Consider the following 20,360-nt stretch of genomic DNA (forward strand, 5'->3'; position numbering starts at 1 on the left):
AAGTAAGTAAGGTATTTTAATTATTTAACTCTCCTTTAGTGTTATTTGAAATAAGTCATATTATATCTTCCAAAATCATAACACAATTGGCAGAACCCCCTATATAGAAAAAAACCTTTTAAAATATAAACCTCGAAAAAGGAATAAGTGGGAAGACGACGAGGAGAAAATAATGAAAACGGAGGAGCAAAGGAAAGAAAGAAAATTCAATGAAGAGATGATTGGAAATTGGTTATGAAGGAAAGACAAATTGCACTCAGTAGAACAACAATACCAAAAGAAACTTGGAATACCCCGAAGAAAGAGATCAGAAGCGGTCAAGAGAATCCAGTCCACCGGCATCTGAACACTCCAATTAACAATAATGAAAAATGCACAATTTGCAACTTTAAACTATGTGCAGATCAATCTCGGGAAGATGAGTCGGACAGCCTACAAACTCATGAAAATGCTAAGTGAACATAATATTAAAATAGCTTTATTAACTGAACCATCATTAAGAAAAAACTTTTTGTAACAAGTTGAGGATTATTATAATATCTTCACACCATAATGTCATTTTAATTCAGATATCACTCATGCATGTACCTTCCCCGAACGAGAAAAGTTGGTGATGGCATGTAAAAATAGTAAAATACTACTATTATTGGGAATAGACACAAATGCCCATAGTTCTTTATGAGGGCCAGAAAACGCCTACAAGAGAGGTAAACAATTGAGGAGATATGTACTTCAAAACAAATGAATATCTGTAATGAGCAAAAAAGGTCAACATTCATTGGTGGAGTAGGATCATCCATAATCGATGTAACCTTTACAAATCACTTAATGTTCCCATATGTATCACAATGGAGAGTTTCTCATAATCCTACAATGTCTGACTACAGATACTATGTATAAATTGGACTTACAAAATGAGCCTATACTCTTGAGAAATTTAGAAGCTGTTATATGGTCAGAATTTGTAATAAAACTATGTCCTCCAAGAGATTATGGTTTAACTGATCAGGAAAGTGAACTTAATCTGAATTACATTGAAAAGCTCCCCTATGATCACATAAATTCCTTAAAGATTACATTTGAAACAGTGGCCCCTTTCAAAACGAAAATTCAACGCAAATCTGTGCCATGGTGGAGCAAGGAGCTGAGTAAATTGAGAAGAAAGGTTAAGAAAGCTGAAAGAAAAGTAAAAAAGACACAATGTGCAGATTATAGAGAAGCTTACTATAGTTCTAAAAGAGAGTATAGAAGAGTGATAGAAGTAGAAAAACGTCATCACTGGTGTAAAAGATGCACTAGATTGGATTCCCAGCAAGCCTTAAGAGCTGCAATTCAACATCAAAAAGGGAGAAATAATTATACAATATGTATTTATTTATTTTTAAGAAGGAAACGTTTAAGTCAACGATAACCTGAAAAAAAATGATTTTGAGTCATTTCAACAGCGCCACCCTCCATGAGTCAGGGAAGGGAAAATTATTGGATGAAGAAAATTGAAGGAATGTAAAGAGCCACTCATTATGGCTGAAGGAAATTGATGGAGTACTCGTGAAAGAAGTTTTTAAATCTTTCAAGAATTATAAAAATCCAGGACATGATGAACTTGCCCAGAAAATTACTTTGAAGTTTTCTTATGTACCCAAGATATAGAGTGAAGCAAAATTTTTGGTTTAAACAAAACCAAATAAAGAGAATTATTCAAATCCCAAAGCATTTCGAAACATAGCATTGGCAAACACAATAGTCAAAGGGAAGGAGATAATCATTTATCGGCATATCAAATCCTTATGACCAAAGGTTCCAATGGCCAATCAGTTGGGGTTTCTAAGAGGGAAACCAACTGATTCTGCTATTGCCAAACTAGTAGATAGAACAGAGAGTGCCGTCCTCAACAAAAAAAAAACATACTATTGTTGTTTTCTTTGACATTGAAGGAGCATTTGATAATCTCCCATACGCCATAATTGAAAAACCTTTGGATCAAAATGGTATTGACTTTTCCATAATTCAATGGTACAAAAATTATTACAGAGTAGGGAAATCGTTTGTATGCAACAGGGCATAAAGATGTATTTCACTCCCACCAAGGGATATCCTCAGGGAGGGATTCTTTCCCCATTTCAATGGAATTGTAGAATTCAGCATTGAATTGGACTTGAGCCAGGTCCAGTGTCATCAATTGGATTTGCTGATAACATAGCCCTTATTATCACAGGTATGGATCTACAGTCTGATATAATCCAAATACAAGTAAATGAAATGATACATCAAGTCTCTGAAATTCGCATAAATTTAGCGAGTGAAAAACGAAAGGAACGGTATGCCCCCGAGACTGCAAAGTGATATACCCAAACATTAAAATCAAATCAATGAGAGAACAATAATTCTATTGAGTAGAGCAATACAAATATCTTGGAGTTATTATAGACTTCAGACTGAGATGGGCGGCCCATGTTGAATATATTATAAAAATACCGAAAAAGTGTTATTTGTAGTCAGGAATTAGATGGGGAAAAAGGGTGGCTTACGGCCTTATTATAGTCAATGGGTCCGGAATGCCTGCCTGGAGCCTATTATTTGTTATGGAGTAGGGGTATGGGCAAGTTATTGAGGTAGACCTTTTTATACAAAGGACCAGGAGAATTAATAGGCTTACATGTCTTTTGAGGTGTAGAGCAATGAGGTCTACTCCTACAAAAACCATGGAAGTTACGTTCGAAATGAAACCGCTACATTTAATCATAAAAGAGAATGCACTTAGGACCAGGCTAAGAACTAAGGATGATATTCCAACATCGTGGATGACCCGCTCCAGATCTAAAGGAGCGGCAGAAATACTCCAAACTGAATTAAGAGTATTCCTCAGCAAATTTAGTATCCCCATAGAAAATACATTTCATAAAGCTTATTCTCTACCTCCGTTTATATTGATAAAAAATGAGACACTCTTGGATCCGCATTGGCTGAATGTTTTCACAGATGAATCGAAGATTGTAGACAAAGTTGGTTATGAATGGTGCATTTCCATAGGAGACAAAAAATCTGAGATAGTTAAATACTGTTTTTCAGGCTGAGTTGGAAAGTATTTATCAAGCAATAAGTGCCCTAACTGATATGGATGAGTACCTCAAATCCCTTGTCATTTTTTACATTGACAGTATGGCACCTATTGAATGCTTAGAAAGGAAAAGAAGGTCCTTCATAGAACAACAACTACGTATTTTAGAAGAAATTGTAATTTCTAAACTACCAATAAGTATAAAAAGAATAAGAGGTCATGACTGTAACACTGGGAATTAATTTGTGGATGCTTTGGCTAAAATTGGGTGCCAAATGACTTATTAATTGCATATAGAAGTTCCACAGACAACAACGTTGAAGGTAAAAATTAAAAAATTAGTAACCGCCAAGTGGGAAAAGGAATTGCAGAATTATTCAAGTTGCTGTCAAACGAAACGGCTCTTTATAAGTCCTAATCATGGATGGAAATTGCAATCACATAAAAGAACATTTATCCAAAACTTTGTGAGCTTTGTTTTTGGCCACATTCCAATGAAAATGTATCTTTGAAAAATGGTATTAGTCTAGGAGGACTCATGCAGTTTATGTATAGAAAGGTCAAAGTCTCTTATCCATTTACTAACAGAATGCGACGCTCCTGCCAGGGGGAGAATAAGCCATTGAGAAAATTGTAAGTACGTTTGATGGAGTAAAAGTGATGCACAAAGTTTCATAAAGTCAGTATATTTGTACAATTAGTCAAAATCAACAATATGTGCAATGTGTGGAAGATTTAGTAGAAATTGTCGTCAAAATATATTATTTAAATTGTGGAGTGAGTCCACGAATGACAAAACACCGACCTTCTTGCATATTAAAAGAACTGGTCTGAGTACCTCAGAATAATTGATTTCAAATCGTTAGTGGCACTTAAAAGTTCAGGACCAGATGGATTTAAACCAGTAGTTCTAGAACAACATAGGAATTATATAATATCATACATTTCAGAACTTTATAGTCATTTTAAGCACTGGATACACGCCAAGGAGTTGGTGGGAAATGAAAGTGAGTTTTCTGCTAAAACCTGGCGAAAGTGATTAAAGCAAGGCAAAATCTTTTCCAGCCAATCACACTCTCAAATTTTATGATTAAATTACTTGAGATAATTTAACAATGGGGAACAGATGAAGTTAATGACATACTTCACTCTCAACATGACTACATAAAGCCTATATAAGGCTCTGTTACAAGGGAAACAAATAATCGAAAAGTCCATTTAACAACAACAACTTACAGCTGCAGTCAGTTTTGACTGGTGTGTTTGACTATTGTATTATTGAACATTTCTTCTTATGGAAGAAATAAAATTAAATTTATTTACTACTTTTTATACAACTTCCACTAAATCTTCTACATAAACAATTTTTTCCTGATTATAGTACAATTTTGAGGTGACGCCGAAGCTACGGTCTGAGGATGTATTTTAATTGAGAGAACGATTAAAAGTACCTCTCGAATTAGCAAAGAGTTCAAAAAATCACAAGGCAAGTACAGTGTGCTACAGGGAATCGTGCAGTAATTGACTCCATATACAACTTCACCCAGATTTTCAAACATAAAACAGGCAGAGAATTGAAATTTTTACTTGTTAATTAGGATGTAATTGACTATATAATTTCTCAAAATGGTCTCCCTTTGCCGCCAGCATGGCACAGTTATCACACATGTCGTCCTACTCCTTGTCCACTGCAGGCTTCAGGGGCTCCACATTCGGGTTAGAGGCTGCTCAAGCCATCCTCTCAATTGTGCCCAAACCACATAGTCCACGGGATTCAGGTCCGGGCGTTAAGGCAATCAAAAGTCCTTTAACCAGAATCCTTCCATAGGCGTCCGCAGTATTATAATTTACGGGGAACTTGGTTTTTGGATTTTATTTTTTTAATTTTCCAACATTAAATTTTCTGGAAAAAAATATCAAAAATGATTTTTCATGATGGTGCAATTAATTTCAATTTTAAGAGTAAATGCTGCGAAAATTAGTGGAATGGAGCGCTAAAATCACATTTCCTGCTAAATTACTAAGCACTTCAATGAACCCACCTTTAGAATAAATACATTTAAAAAATTAAACTACCTATAATATAAATACTTACTATATTGTATTAAAAAAGAAATAGTTTATTTATTTGATCTTACATTAAGGAAGACTACTATCTTCTACAATATTTATTTAAGTATATTTTTTTACATTTGCACATCCTTTTGATTTATTTTTTAATCAAACTCCGGTAAAATCCATCACAAATATACATTAAAACAGTATGGGTTCTCTCTTTTGGAGTTTTGACGATGATAGAATTGTTCTTTGACGTTCTATATAAAATTGAATCTTATTCTTGGTAATAACAATTTGGATATTAAGAAGCTAATATGATTTCAATATTTAGAGAACATAGTAATTTAATATTGTAATATCAAGGATCTATATCGTGAGCTCTTACTCGTGTCAGCTCAGCTGCTCTTCTTCTAAATATTCTTCAAATTATTAGTTATCAAATTAAATTTCGGTTTATTTTTAGCTTACCAGTAGATATGATTATTTTAATGTATGCTTATAAATAACGAGCAAACTGATACTCTACGTCTTTCATAAGCAAACGCATTAGTTATTATTTTTACTAAGATGTTCTCGTCTCAAAAATGAAATAATAATAAAAACAACTTTCGAATATTAAAAAGCCTATTCATATTACATAACTATTCATAACTAGAAAAAGCCACTCCTGCTTTCTAAGAGATATTTAATACACCTCTACAAATGTGCAATCTGGTTTTGTATATAACTGTATGTAGTAGAAAATGAATTTCACTCATGAAGAACACTCTTTAGAAATGTTGCTAATCAGTTTTTTGTTGACTTGCCCGATTTTTTTTTTTTTGAGTTGTCAAACTGAAGAATGTCTATTCTATTCCAACAGTCCAATACTTTTTACGTTATCTCAGTGGGGGAGGGGGCACTGTCAGTTAAATTCGTCCCAGCCGTAATGACGTATTAGGCCACTAATGTTGTTACTAGTTTATGAATTTGAAAGAGCCTAACTAGACAAGTACATAATTTATAAGTACTCAAGGAAGATAATTGTTGTTAGACGTGAAGTTGATTAGTTTATTGATTTCTTGAAAGTTAAAATTAACTCAAAGTTATTCAGTTATTTCAAGCCAAACATAATAAGCGTTCTTGCTTCCACTAATTCTACCATTCCTGTCAAATATAAAAACTCGTTTTCATGAAAGTAATTGATAAATTGAAAAATACAAATAGCCAGCAAATTTAAAGTAGTACTTTTTTTTTAATCTTCAAAAAATCTATTAAAGAGATAAAATAAGATTTTTTAAATGTGAGAGGTTTTATTTATTATTAATTTAAATTAAGATTTCATACTTGTTACATCAATGATTGAAATAAAATTGATTAAAATTTGTAACAAAGTAGAAATCCACCCTCGCTAGTGATTTTCCTGCAAAAATAAATAAATAAAATAACTAAAAACATATGTATTCATATGACTAATTGAAAATATTATTCATTATAATATTCAAAATTGTTTTTATATATACATATTACATTTAATTCAAACAGAATACTTATAACGGGGGTGGGGGGTAGAAATTTTAAATTAAGAATAATTAGAAGTATATTTAAAATAAAACAATTTTATTTTTTGTAAAAAAGTACATAAAATCTATAAACAAATTATTATTTTTTTCTGTAAAGGAATCTCAATCAAAGATTTTCATTTCGAATGACTGTAAAAAAATGGTCATTCTTCCTTTTCTTCTATTTCACATATGTTATTCACGTCAGTATCAGAGTTTGAAGTAGTTGTATGTGTTACATCAGAACTAGAAACTACAATATTTTTTAGAAGATAATATTTTTTCGCTCCTAAAATTGGTAACGATGGAGGCATTGCAATGACACTATTGGAATCTGTTGAATTTATAACTGATGTTGTGCTATCAAATGTATCATTTGTAAGCTTTTTTAGTTGAAATGGTTGGAAACATGGATCCGAAACATATTCCTCAACATCTGATAAATAATCCAGAGAGCTTTTACTGATTTGGAGACAATAACTATGAACTGAAGTTAACTGATTTTTATCTGGACAGTCAGAACTAATAAAACGAGGGTCATTATCGTTTTCAGAATAACCTTCTATGTTGGAAAAAAATAAGTTATTAGAAGATATTGCATTGGATATGTTTTTGTCCTTTACACACCTTATTGGCAGTTTGCTGTATTTGCTTATTTTAAAATTTTCACGCAGAATAGACTCATCATCCTCAATAAGAGTTTCAATTTCTTTTTCTAGGTGTCCAGTTGGTGTTGTATCTTTATTTAAGTCTAAAAGATCAATAAGGGAATTGTTGAGAAGGTTACAACATGTTCTATTGTTAGGAAACGTATTTTTACCAGGAGTATTTGTTTCAAAATCTGAATGGTAATGTTCATCAAAGTGTAACTTTTCCAAAGATGAAGTTACACATACGGATGGAGCGACAGAACAAATAGGTTTAATATGGCTTAATGTTGGCTGAGCAATAAAATGGCTGTTAGAGAAAATAGAATTCTTTTTGGTTGAAGACTTAAGAATTGTACCACCAAGCTGTTCAGATATTTGTTTGTAAGACCTAATGGTGTCTGTGTAGCACATTCTGCTTTCTACATTTAGAGTCGGGGACACTACTTTTAATACTGAATCATTTTTCTTTACTAGACTAATTGATTCCATATTAATGTCTCGTATTACCGAGCTCTCAGTGCAATTATCATGATCTGTTTCAATATCTTTAATACAATTTTGAATTGGATTAATAGCTGTAACGTCTAAATTTGAGCCCATAGACTCCCGCACAAAATCAGAAGGTGCCCTCCGTTTGGACAACTCCATTATAAAATACATAATAAATACGAAAATTAAAAATATGAACAGAAATAAAAATATGATGATGGTAGCAACTTCTTTAATATTAAAAAAATATTCTTCCGTTGTTTCAAAATTTGGATAACTTGCCAAAAGAATACTTTCTCGACAATAGTGTCCAGTTGAATTAGAAGGACATACACAATGAAAACTCCCCTTCGAATTAACGCAAGTACCACCATTCATACAAGGATTATATATCAAGCATTCATTTATATCAATGGTGCAAAATTTGCCATGGAAGCCCTTACAGTGACATATTGGTTTAACGTACCCTTCTTCACAAACACCAGAGTTTAAGCATGGATTTGGATTACAGAGCTTCCCATATGTACAACGCTTACTACTTAGCCTATCAGGGCATTCACAATGAAAATCATTATGTAAGTTTGTACAAATTCCTCCATTTAGACAGGGTGAAGAATCACAAGGAGCTTTTACATTTCTATAGTTTTCTGGAAGATTACAATTACAATATTTTTCTTCTGTATACTCTTTGAAGCAAGTACGCTCATTTATACAAAGATTAGATCCACATAATTTTACTACGGATTCACTTTTCAAGAGACAGCCATAGTCAATATTCTCTAATGCCACCAGTCTAAAGACACTTTGATTTTGTGACTTATTTAATGGCAGGGCCATTTTGTGGAAATAAATATCTTTCAAGTAACCAATGAAACCTGGTTCAACTATATTATTTGGTTTCGTTTGTGATCCAAAAAAAACCAATGTCTCATTATATTTGTTTTTATCTTTTATTCTCACTTTTTTTGATAGTGAAGTGTAATTTGAATAACTGATAGAATCAATGTGAAGAGAAATAACATTATCAATTTGATCTAAAACAATTCTATGCCATTCATTATTCACAATTGAACTCCTTTTATCAGAAACAATTAATAATTCTACATTTTTTAATTTTATTTTTAGTTGTAATTCACCGTTGCTAAGTTCTAAAATGCAATACTCAGACCCTCTTAATGCAAACATTAAGATACCAGACTCATTGTTCGTTTTCAAATTAAATGATAAATCTGAACTGCAAAGGTCTTGAACCGTTAAGCTAGAACGATATTGAATTTGTGATGTACCATTAAAATAGAACGTAGAGCAGTTGTCACAATTGTTATGACAATCTTTTTCATCAGTATTACAGTAGAGTACATTAAAATTACCTCCATATTTACAAAAGAAATTACAATTTATACAAGAATTTGTAAGGCAACCACTATTATTAAAATCACAAGTTTTGTTTTTAAAACTTTTTAGACAAGTACATTTCTGTTGATATTTATGAAAAGGAAACACAAATGAAGAAATACTTGTAGAAATTGTGATAATTTTATCACTTATTACAATAACTTCTTCGGTGCAATAGCAGTTTTGATTGCCATAACACTCTTCAGTTCTATAGTACTCGATATTTAAACCTAATTCTGTCACGAGATGAAGAAAAAATATGTCTTTTGATAATGTATTAAAAATTATTTCAGAGTTAACATATTGATTATTATTTAAATTTCTTACAGCAAAAAAGACTTGAACTTTCATTTGCTTTCCATTTATTTTGTCTGAAATTTTTTCATGAATATACTTTAGATTAACCAATTCTTGAATGCTTAGAATGATAATATCCATTTTTGTACCACCTAACGATACTTTTAATGCTTTAATAAATTGCTTTATATAGCTGGTAAAAAATCCTTTTAGTGATGATGCGCTTACTAATACAGACACTGCATTTTTCAATAAAACATCATCAATAAGATTTACAACTATATAAACTGAATTATACGAGGTAAATTTCCCATCAGATACAGATATATTTAAATTATATGTACCGACATCTATACTTTGAGCATGTAACTCACCTTTTTTATTAATTCGAAATAATGAAGAGAAAGAATCAGTAACTAATTCATAAGTTAAATTATCATAAGGATCTTGATCAATAGCAATCACTTTTCCAATATTAGCGCCTTTGAAATCATCATCATATGAGTTAATGGTAATTTCTAAAGGTGCAATGGTTGGGCGGAACTTACTTGCCTCAACAACATTGATTGTAACAAAAGAATCCGAGAATAAAGGAGGATATCCATTATCAAATACTCTTATTTGAAGCATAATTTTTTTTTTCAATTCAAAATTTAGAAGTTTTGATATCTCCAAAGTGCCTTCTTGAGTAATTCTAAAGAAACCATCTTCATTTCCTGATCGACAATCGAACGTAAAAGGACTAGTATTTGCTTCTCCATCTGCATCTGTAATCAAAAATATTAAAATTTCACTACCAACTTTTTTATCTTCATGAATGAATAGAGTGTAATTTTCTTCAGTAAAAACTGGTGAATTATCATTTTCATCCAAAATATTTATTTCAACAAAAATAGAATTAGAAAGGGTAGGAGATCCTCTATCATAGGCGGATATTTCTAAAAAATAAGATGATTCCAACTCAAAATCAAGATAATCAAAAACATATAATACTCCAGTTTCTTGGTTTATATCGAATTTAGAATCATCATTCCCTGAAGTAATTACATAGCTTATAACACTATTATTTCCTGAATCTAAGTCCTTTGCAGAAACTTGTAATACATGGCTTCCCAAATGTATGTTCTCATTAACATCTGAAGAATATAGATGTCCTTTAAAAATAGGGGCGTTATCATTCACATCTAATACAGTTAAATTAACTGTAGCCCAATTACTTAAAGGAGGATTTCCTTGATCTCTTGCTTCCACCGTTAAGTAGTAATGCTTAACATTTTCATAATCTAAAACTTTGTTGGTAAAAATGATCCCAGAGTCTAAATCAATATCGAAGAAACGCTCCTCATTTCCCCCAATGAATGAATAAGTAACCTTAGCATTATCTCCCTCATCTTTAGAAGATGCCAAAACGTTTAAAATTTCATAACCTAACGGAACACTTTCATTAAGTGTAACAACATAGTTTTTCGAAGTAAATACTGGTGGATTGTCATTGAAATCAATAATAGTAACTAAAAACTTAGTTGAAGAAGACAACTGTTTTGGATATCCTTCATCAACAGCCGCTAAAGTTAGATTGTAGTATTTTATAGTTTCACGATCCAAAGGCTTGGATAAAGTAATGATACCACTTTCAGGGTGTATTCGAAAGGGTATATTTGTATTTAAAAATTTATAATTTATTTTACGATTAAAACCAATGTCTTTATCTCTTGCTTTTATCTTACATATGATAAATCCAACAGGTATATTCTCTTTTAAAGCTATTCTGTAGGATAAAGAAGACCAAATAGGAATATTATCATTAACATCTCTTAGTTTTATATTAACTTGAGATGAGCATCGCCACTGAGGATTTGACTTATCAAATACTACTACATTAATATCGTAAGAGTCACTAAACTCTCTGTCTAGAGTACTTGAAGTAAAAAGAGATCCACTAACGGCATCAATATTGAATAAATTTTGATGCTTACCTGATAAAGAATATACATTTTGTCCATAAAAACTATCTTCATCCATATCAGAAGACTCTATTGTTAACAAATAAGTACCAGGTTCTGAGTCCTCTGATATTATTTCTTGATAAAGACGAATTGGACAAATAGGGGGGTTATCATTTTCGTCCAAAATTTCAATAGATACATTACATTTTGAAATAAATTTACCATCAGATACTGTAATTTCTAATAAATAAAATGATTGAAGTTCTTTATTTAAACTTCTAGAAACATATATATCTCCATTCTTTCTCACTCGAAACATTCCATGAATATCTCCATTAGTTATATAAAAATTTAAATTATTCAAATTGTTAGAATCTTTGTCAAATGTTTCTACTTGAAAAACGATTGTTCCTGGCATGGCTCCTTCATTAACTGCTGCAAAGTAGACATTTTCTTTGAAATTAGATGGATTATCATTATCATCTTTTATATAAATGCTAACTGTACATGTCGATGTAAATATTTTATTTATCTCTGAGGCACTATCAGTGGCGGTAATAATCAGTGTATATTTAGATTTAGATTCAAAATCTAATCTAACAGTTGTTGTCGATATCCAACCCGTGTGAGTATCTAAACTAAATTCAGGAAAATCAGATCCATTGACTATATGATAACTAATCTTTCCAAAATCGCCATCGTTTGCTTGAACCTTAAAAACCGGACTGCGAGGTAACACATTTTCATTCAAACTAAGCTGATAATTATAAGAGGTAAATATAGGTTGATTATCGTTAACGTCAAGTACTTGAATAGTAACTCTATATAATAATGATATAGTTGGAAATAAAATTGACTGAGCATTAAAAACTATATCATGAATTGGCTTAGATTCTCTGTCAAGATTGTCAGATACAAAAATAGTTCCAGAGAACTCATCAATACCGAAAAAATTTGGTTGTGAATCAGATAATGCTGGTTTGTATCGAAATAAGCTTTTTTCTTTAATATTAATCTCAGACACAACTGTTCCTAAAGGTGCAGATTCCTTGACAAAGTATTTAAAATCAAAAGAAAAAGTTTGCAAATTTATGTTTCCAAATTCCATCGTAATGACATTGATTTCAATGGGAACATCATTTTGATGAATACCATCACTTACCGTTACCAAAAAATTATAAGTTCTAATTTCTTGATCCATTAATCTATTTTTAAGAAATAATTTTCCATCATTATTGATTCCAAATAGAAAAGTTACTTCCAAAGATTCATTTATCTCGTGTATAGAATATTCGATGCTGGAATTTATATCTAAATCATATGTACGAATGCACCAAATAACATATCCAACACTCGCGTTTAAATGAATATTAAATTTATACTCTGAAAGTTCAAACTTAGGAGGGTTGTCATTAATATCCCGAAGAGCTAACTTTAGTGTAGTAAATCCATTTCGACCGCTTGTATCAGAACACATAATAGATACTTCATATAAAGCAACAAGCTCTCTATCAAATTTTTTTAAGGTATACAGCTCTCCTGTCTGGGAATCAATCCTAAATATTTTTTTATGAATATCAGATAAAATTGAATATCTAAGATTGACAACACGATTTTTTTCGGATGCTGTAATAGTTGTGATAAGTGTTCCTTCAGGTATATCCTCATCAACTTCTAAATTATAAGTTATCCTTAAAAATGAAAGCGTTTCATAATTACTCCAATATTGCAATATCCATATAATAGCATAGTTGGAATAAACACCATCTGTTACAGTAACATTAATAGTACCTGTTGATGAGTTCAACTGACGTAATTTAGAAATGAAAACCATACCAGAAACATTATCAATGGAAACTATTTGATGCGTTGTATCCCCTGCAATACTATATTTAAGTGGAACATCGCCATCTATATCTACAGCACGTACCATACCTATGAACTGTCCTCGATGAGCTCTTGATCCACAATAAGTCATAAAATATTCTTCTTCTTCAAAAAATGGAGCATTATCGTTAATATTAATAATTTTTACAAAAAATTCAACATCTGAAGTTAAAGTGATTAAGTCATCCTTGTCCCTTACTGATAAGATGAACTTATGTTCAGTTTGTAATTCATAATCTAATAGTTTTTTAAGAGTCACTTCACCACTCGATGCATTAATAAATAAGTATTCATATGTTACATTATCATGTATGTAATAGCTTAATTCATAATTATCTGCATCAAAAGCACTCACAGTTATGAGACTAGTTCCTACAGATATCGATTCTTCAACTTCTATGAAGTATGAACTATTATCAAACATTGGAATACAATCATTAATATTCTCTATATCCAACAAAATTATAGCATTTGCAAAATGCCCATGGTATGTGTCAATGGCTCGAACGATTATTTGATAGTGAGCTTTAGTCTCATAATCTAAATAATCTTTCTCAATCATAACAGCACCAGTATCAAAGTCAATCTCAAATAGTTCATCCTCATTTCCAGATTCGATAATATAAACAATTCTACTTTCATTATACAATGAATTTGTTATTGCATTGACACTAAGAATTGGTGTAAATGCTCTCAAATTCTCAGGAATAGTTTTACGATATAATTGTTCTTCAAATAAGGGCATAACCTCATTCAATACTTTAATAACAACTAAGACATCAGAACTTAAAGGCGGATTACCACCATCATATGCCGCAACAGTCAAGAAATATTCATCATCCTGCATTTCTACATACTTGCGAAGAAATATATTTCCATTACTACGATTGACCTGAAACATATCACCATTGCCTTTTGTTAACTGGTAGTAAACAACCCCATTTGAGCCACTATCATTGTCAACAGCAGAAACCTTTGGATAGAAATCAAATTAAAAAATTAAACAAAATAATAAATAACCAATTTTAATGTTCAAAAAATTATATGTACATAAAAATGTGATTATTTAACATTATAGTAAAATTAAAGTATATTGAATTTATAGCATTATAGGTACATAAATAATAAAGACTTCATTAAATATCATATTAACAGATAATAACTTCGAAAGAGTTTTCCAATCATAAATTTTCTAAATATTGGCAATATATAATATAAAAAGAGAGATAGAGCATAAAATTTTAAACTGTAACTTAAATACTAAGTTGAGATAAAACTACGTTAGTTAACAACATTGAATAATTTGGGACATCATATTATTTCTACCTTTTTATTTTTATTATTGTACTTCACTTCATATCTTTTTTTTTGGAAAATTTTAAAGTTTACATAAGAATAATAATATAAAGGAAGAATATATGCGTGCTAAATGAGTGCGTAAACAATTCAATGAACCCATTTTTAAAGTACCATCTAGAATATCACAAGTAGCTTATTGTCTCCATATAATGATAACTGATTGCTTTTACTGTGCCATATAATTTCCATGACAACCTCTTCTATTCAGCCTCCTAATACATTTTCCCTTCTGGCTTCCTCCTTTGGAAAGCTGTAAAATTTCACACACATGGGTACATCTTTGTCTACTTTGTTCTGACAGCCCACTGCTGCACAATAATGCCTAACATACTTTGGAAAGTAGATAAGTTGATTTCTATTAATTTTTAAAATAAAAAGTATGTAAGTATATCAATTGAAGCCGCAGACACTATCGTTCACTTACTAATTACTGCAATGCTTTATTAGTAGATAACAGTTTGAATATCTTTTTTCTCTAAAGGTTTCGTGATAACAATAAATATTTTTTCCGCTTGCACTTACCTGTAGGCTGGCGTTGACAACTAATAGTTGAAGAATCATCCACTAGATGTCTTTCCCGATGATTTGACTAAAGCCACAGTTAGTTATTGAAATGTAACTACAATCCCCCAGCACAGTTAAATAAATATTTTATGCAAGTAGACCACTTATTTTCTAATTAAGGCATGGTTTGAGATTCGACCCCGGTTTCACTGCCAAAACTGGGAAAATATCAAGTTTCGAATTCTTATAAGTAATACATGTTTTCTAGACCAAAATATAAAAAAAAATTCAAATCGGAAGTCAAAAATAAAAAAGATTCAATTGTTTTTTTAGAGATACTCATTTTTGTAAAGGTATGTCTAATCTGACGGAAATAATAATATAGATTCAGTATTGTCAAGTTCTACATATGAATCAATTAGTCAAACACCTGTGGTTTTGAGAACCTTTAGTTGTTCTGTTACAAATTGAAACTTGATTTAGTTAATATCAATTGGCTGCTGGCCTGTGAGTCTGTATTATCATGAAATCAGAAACATAGATATTTTGCTCAAAAATCGAGCTTCTATCACGTCATAAAAAAAATCAGAAATATTTAGTATTATAATTCAAATTGGTTATCATTTTCATAAAGAAGTATATCTTGGGCATAATCGATTAAATTTCACAAATATAGCTAGCTCATTCTGCATTTTTGTCATGGTCTCCTGTAATGCAAAATTTTGCATAAAGTTTTAAGTGAGAAAATAGTTTTTTTTTTTTTTTTTTTTAAATAGGAAATATTACACATGATAAGAGAAAATTAAACACATTAGCCTAAAGGATACTATTTTAGGTAAAAACAATTAAACTTTCAAGTAAATAGCTCCTAACGTTTTTATGTAACACCCATTTTAATGACAGACGGTATTTTTTTTCACATGACAATAAAATTAGGGAGTTGGTGTAATATTTTTGTTTTTTTTCAATGTTCTTCTACAAAAAATAGTACAAATTAGGTATATATTTAAAGCTTATTAAATTATAAGTAAATCAAGCCTGTAGGCCTTTCTTATTGGTAGATATGGCTCCATATAGCCAGTCATTTATCGAAAAGTGTTAATTTTTTATTCAAATTTCTTGGCTAAACTACACAAAATACATATTGCAACTTAAAAAATCACAATCTACTGACATTTGTACTCAAGAAAATACTTATTGAACAACTTTCAATGGTTATTTTCTACCCTGAATATTTTTGTTCATACTTTTGGTAGTAAAATCAGGGTCCAATCATCAACAATATTTTTAAAATAAATTAAAAAAATAATATAATAGTATACACGAATATTGAGGCTCTCAAAACCTCTCATCACTTGACTGCGTTAAGTGATTTAACCAAATTAATATTAACAAAGGAACTGTATTGCAAAGCACAGATCATCAAATACAAAAGGACGAGTACATATCTATATTATTACAGCAAAGTAATCAACGTCTAATGGCTCCAAATAATAGTGGGTAATCCCACAACAACAGGTATACCCTCTTGGCTTAATGTAGCTCCAATTGCCTAGTCATACTCATAACTTTCCATAACCAGATACATCGATTGGAGCAATAACAGAATTTATAATTTAATTACTATGTTCTTCAAAAAGCTTTTTTAGATTACGATTCTAACGGAAATTTTATCACTGCAGATAATCGTTGTAATTTTGTAAGAGAATAAGTGATTTACTAATGAGAAATGATAATTAATTTCAGAGACACTTGTTCGAAAGGTTCAGAAATTCAGTGGTCGTATCCTCTTAGAATCAGGTTTCAGTATGCCATTTTAAATTCGGAATTCCAGATATTCCATAGAGTCTTGTGATAACTTACTTTTGATTTCATTAATCGTCAAATTAGATTAAAAAATTTCATTAAGCTCTTTTCCATGAAGGCCTCAAAAAGTCATATCTTCTATGTTAGTATTTTTTGTCTTCAAATTTTCTTTCTAAATAATTAAAGCCATTAAATCCCTATAAGCTCGATACACCATTTGTTACTTCGAAAGGTATTTGTCTGAATTGATATAGTATTCGTCGTGCCTCGAAAGCTGTGTGACAACCTTCTTTTTCAGAGATTACCACTTGATGATAAGCACTTCTCAAATGAAATGTAGTAAATATCCTATTTTGAGCTAATTATCTAGTAGAACTTCTATTCTAGATAGAGGATATGCATCAATAAGATTAAATTTGTTAATTTTCTGGGAACAGTCAATTACAAGCGCTTTCTATGATCAGCATTTGTCCTTACTAATACTTGAGCCTTCCACGGAGAACGACTGTGTGAAATAATATCTTCGTATAGCATGCAATCTACTTCAGTACACATAAATTGATCATCATCTCTTTAATAACGTCTAGACTCAGTAACAATCCTGGTAGTAAAAATGAAAAGTGTTTGGAGGTGCTTAATAATAACTAGGAAGACACAGTCAGAAGTTGACAGTTGCCTCCGAAAGGCATCTTTTGCGATGAATCAAGAGACAAAAATCCAGTCCCAAAATGGCTTCACAGCAGATATCTTTAAGAATGTATAATTTTCGGGTAGAATATACGTTTCCATTTGTATATATATTGTCACAAACTGCAGAAGTGAAGGACATGAGCGACGTCGAAGCCATGTAAATATGATGAAAATTGGGTCGTATTGGTCAATTATATTCATAAGCCAAATGGTAACTTATTAAAACTTCCGAACTTACAGTATTCATAAATTCCGTCACTGGATCCCATTCATATATATTTCAAATATAGCTGGTTTAAGACATGTTGTAGCTGGGTTCCGAGTAGGCGCAATAAATGATGCTGAAACATCTATCTTATGAGATTTAGCAATATAAAATTCTATCTCAAATTTGTTGCAGATAGCATTTCGAGCTGGGCATATTATACGCCAACAATTCTTAAAACTACAGGAATATAAACGACTGTAGCTAAGGTAGCCTCCAGTATAACTATAAAAGTGATTGAATTGAGTGGTGCAATAAGAGTAAATGTTTAGACGTTTTTTTTGGCAGCTTCCATAGAACGGGCCTGATCATAAGCTGTTTATTAGACTTATTGTTGAATTTTCCACAAGTCGTTGTATGTTGTCGTCATCGCGGATTTCCCCTGCTGTAACAACTTTAAATTCACAAATCCTTGCTTAGAAGCTTCAATCCGTAGATAAATTGTTTTAATGATTCTCTAATGATAAGCAAATATTTTTCTTTTTTGTTCAAGATCCCGTAAATTTCCACTATGATTGTCCATTATAACAGATGACTTTTTCTTTTCGTTGGTCTTGACGATTGGGTTGCTCTCTTACGCCCTACATAATATTTAATCAGGCTTTTGTCAATTACAGCTTTGAAGTAAATAATTGATAATTTATTTGGATATTCAATGTTATAAACGATATAGCTACTATATCTAGATGATCGAAGAAGATTCTTAGATAAAAATTTCGTTAATCAATGAATCATAGTGGTATGAAGCAGTTCTTTGATCTAGAAATCGATTCCCCCATGCTTTTGTTGTAGAGCTTAACAATTATAGTGAAAATTTCGAAGTATTATAATAACAACGTGTATATTGGCTTCAGGAATTATTGAAGCATATTATGCATTCGTTTCTATCGTAACCTCTTCATAAGCTATAACTAAATTATTATAATCATATAAGGAATTCACAATTTATTTTTCATCACTGTCTGATTCGTCTAAAATACTATAAATTTGGTTACTAATAGTCCTGCTAATAAGGTTAAAATATCTTATTCTTTTTTTCATTTATGAACAATTCTACATTCAATAACAAAGTAATTATAAAAATATTTGTATGCACATGTATTATTTTAATATAAATACTCTAAAAAGACAAAAACAAATTTTAAAATCTAATAAAAAGAGAAAAAACCCATTTCAAACCCATAGGGACAACAGTGTCCCAACAATTTTGTACTTCCATAACATTTGCATTTTTCATCAAAACATGGCAAAATTACTCCTTATACTATACAAATATTAAACAATCAATAAAAAATTTGAATTATCTATACATGAAAAACATATGACAGATAGAATGTATCTTATGGAATTCCCAAAAATGACATAGATTGAAGACTTATATAGGATGAATATAAAGTCTCATGATAAAATGTTATTTTTATAAATTTTACAGATCTACTATTATTCTTTCTAATAATTAAAAAATATCTTAAACATCATGAAAAATAAAGCAGTTACAAATGAATCAAAATACGGTACACCAGTATACCGTCAATGCGAAAGGGTTTACAAGGGAAACACTTGATATATAATTCTGAAATGTTCGTAACCAATGGATTCATTGTTTGGAGGCTGTTGAAGAGCCAGGTTCGGTATCGAAACACGTTGGCCTCAGGATTTTATCAATATTGATCCAATCTTGTCAAATAAATTGTAGTGAGAAGAGTGTATTATACCTTAATAATGGCTTTATTTGATAGATTTGAAAATATATGTGGAGAGCATATACAAAGAAATATACCTAATTAATATAAACTCAATATTACCTATATATATATTAAAAAAAAAAGAGAAGGTAGGAGGGTCTTCTTCTTCCTACCACACGATTAAGACTGTGTACATTTCATAATTATAACAACCAGTTAGTATATTTCACCACACACCATAACACAGGAAGCCAGAAAAGGGAATAACCGAAGTCCTTATTCAGATGATCTCAATATAAATATGGGTAAGATAATAGTTTCTTTAAAAACTAAAGGAGGGAGAGAACAGAACAACAGGCATACAACGCTGAAAAGGGCTTAAGCATTACAACTTGATATGATTTATTTGCAAGATCTAAAGTATCTTCCACTTGTATAAGCTTCTGTCTATTATACCATCCTCGAAATTAAATTTGTTACTATACTCGATGCCACAAAACAGTACACAAATAAATTTTAATGTCACAAAATCCAAATCTCCTCTAGTGGCTCACAATTAAGTATTATAAACGCTTACATTCTAATAGAAAAACACACACATCTTTGAATTTATGGGGGACCTATCAAAAGATAGATCCATTCCCTATTATTTTAATTGACGATCTCGATGTTCATATTAATTGGTTATTATATGAAAATGTTATTATACTAATTGAAGTAATAAAAGAAC

General features: G+C 30.9%; 1 protein-coding gene across 11 annotated transcripts in view; it reads right to left on the reverse strand.

Moving 5' to 3' along the window:
- Positions 1 to 20,360, reverse strand: part of LOC121127094 (FAT atypical cadherin kugelei) — a 75,096-nt gene that overhangs the window by 8,273 nt on the left and 46,463 nt on the right. For 3 of the 11 annotated variants that reach the window (XM_071892373.1, XM_071892374.1, XM_071892372.1), the window contains 2 exons: positions 12,597 to 14,294; positions 9,553 to 10,255 (listed from right to left, as the gene is read on the reverse strand). In XM_071892373.1, the coding sequence (XP_071748474.1) occupies positions 10,142 to 10,255; positions 12,597 to 14,294 (1,812 nt within the window). In that variant the 3' untranslated portion in view covers positions 9,553 to 10,141. Of the gene's footprint in view, positions 1 to 3,728; positions 4,962 to 5,142; positions 6,263 to 6,558; positions 10,256 to 12,596; positions 14,295 to 20,360 lie in introns of those variants that run through there. The other 8 variants (XR_011782950.1, XM_071892380.1, XM_071892378.1 and 5 more) reach the window with 7 other exon arrangements.

This window comes from Lepeophtheirus salmonis, chromosome 12, assembly GCF_016086655.4.
Source record: "Lepeophtheirus salmonis chromosome 12, UVic_Lsal_1.4, whole genome shotgun sequence".
NCBI classification, from domain to species: Eukaryota; Metazoa; Arthropoda; class Copepoda; order Siphonostomatoida; family Caligidae; genus Lepeophtheirus; species Lepeophtheirus salmonis.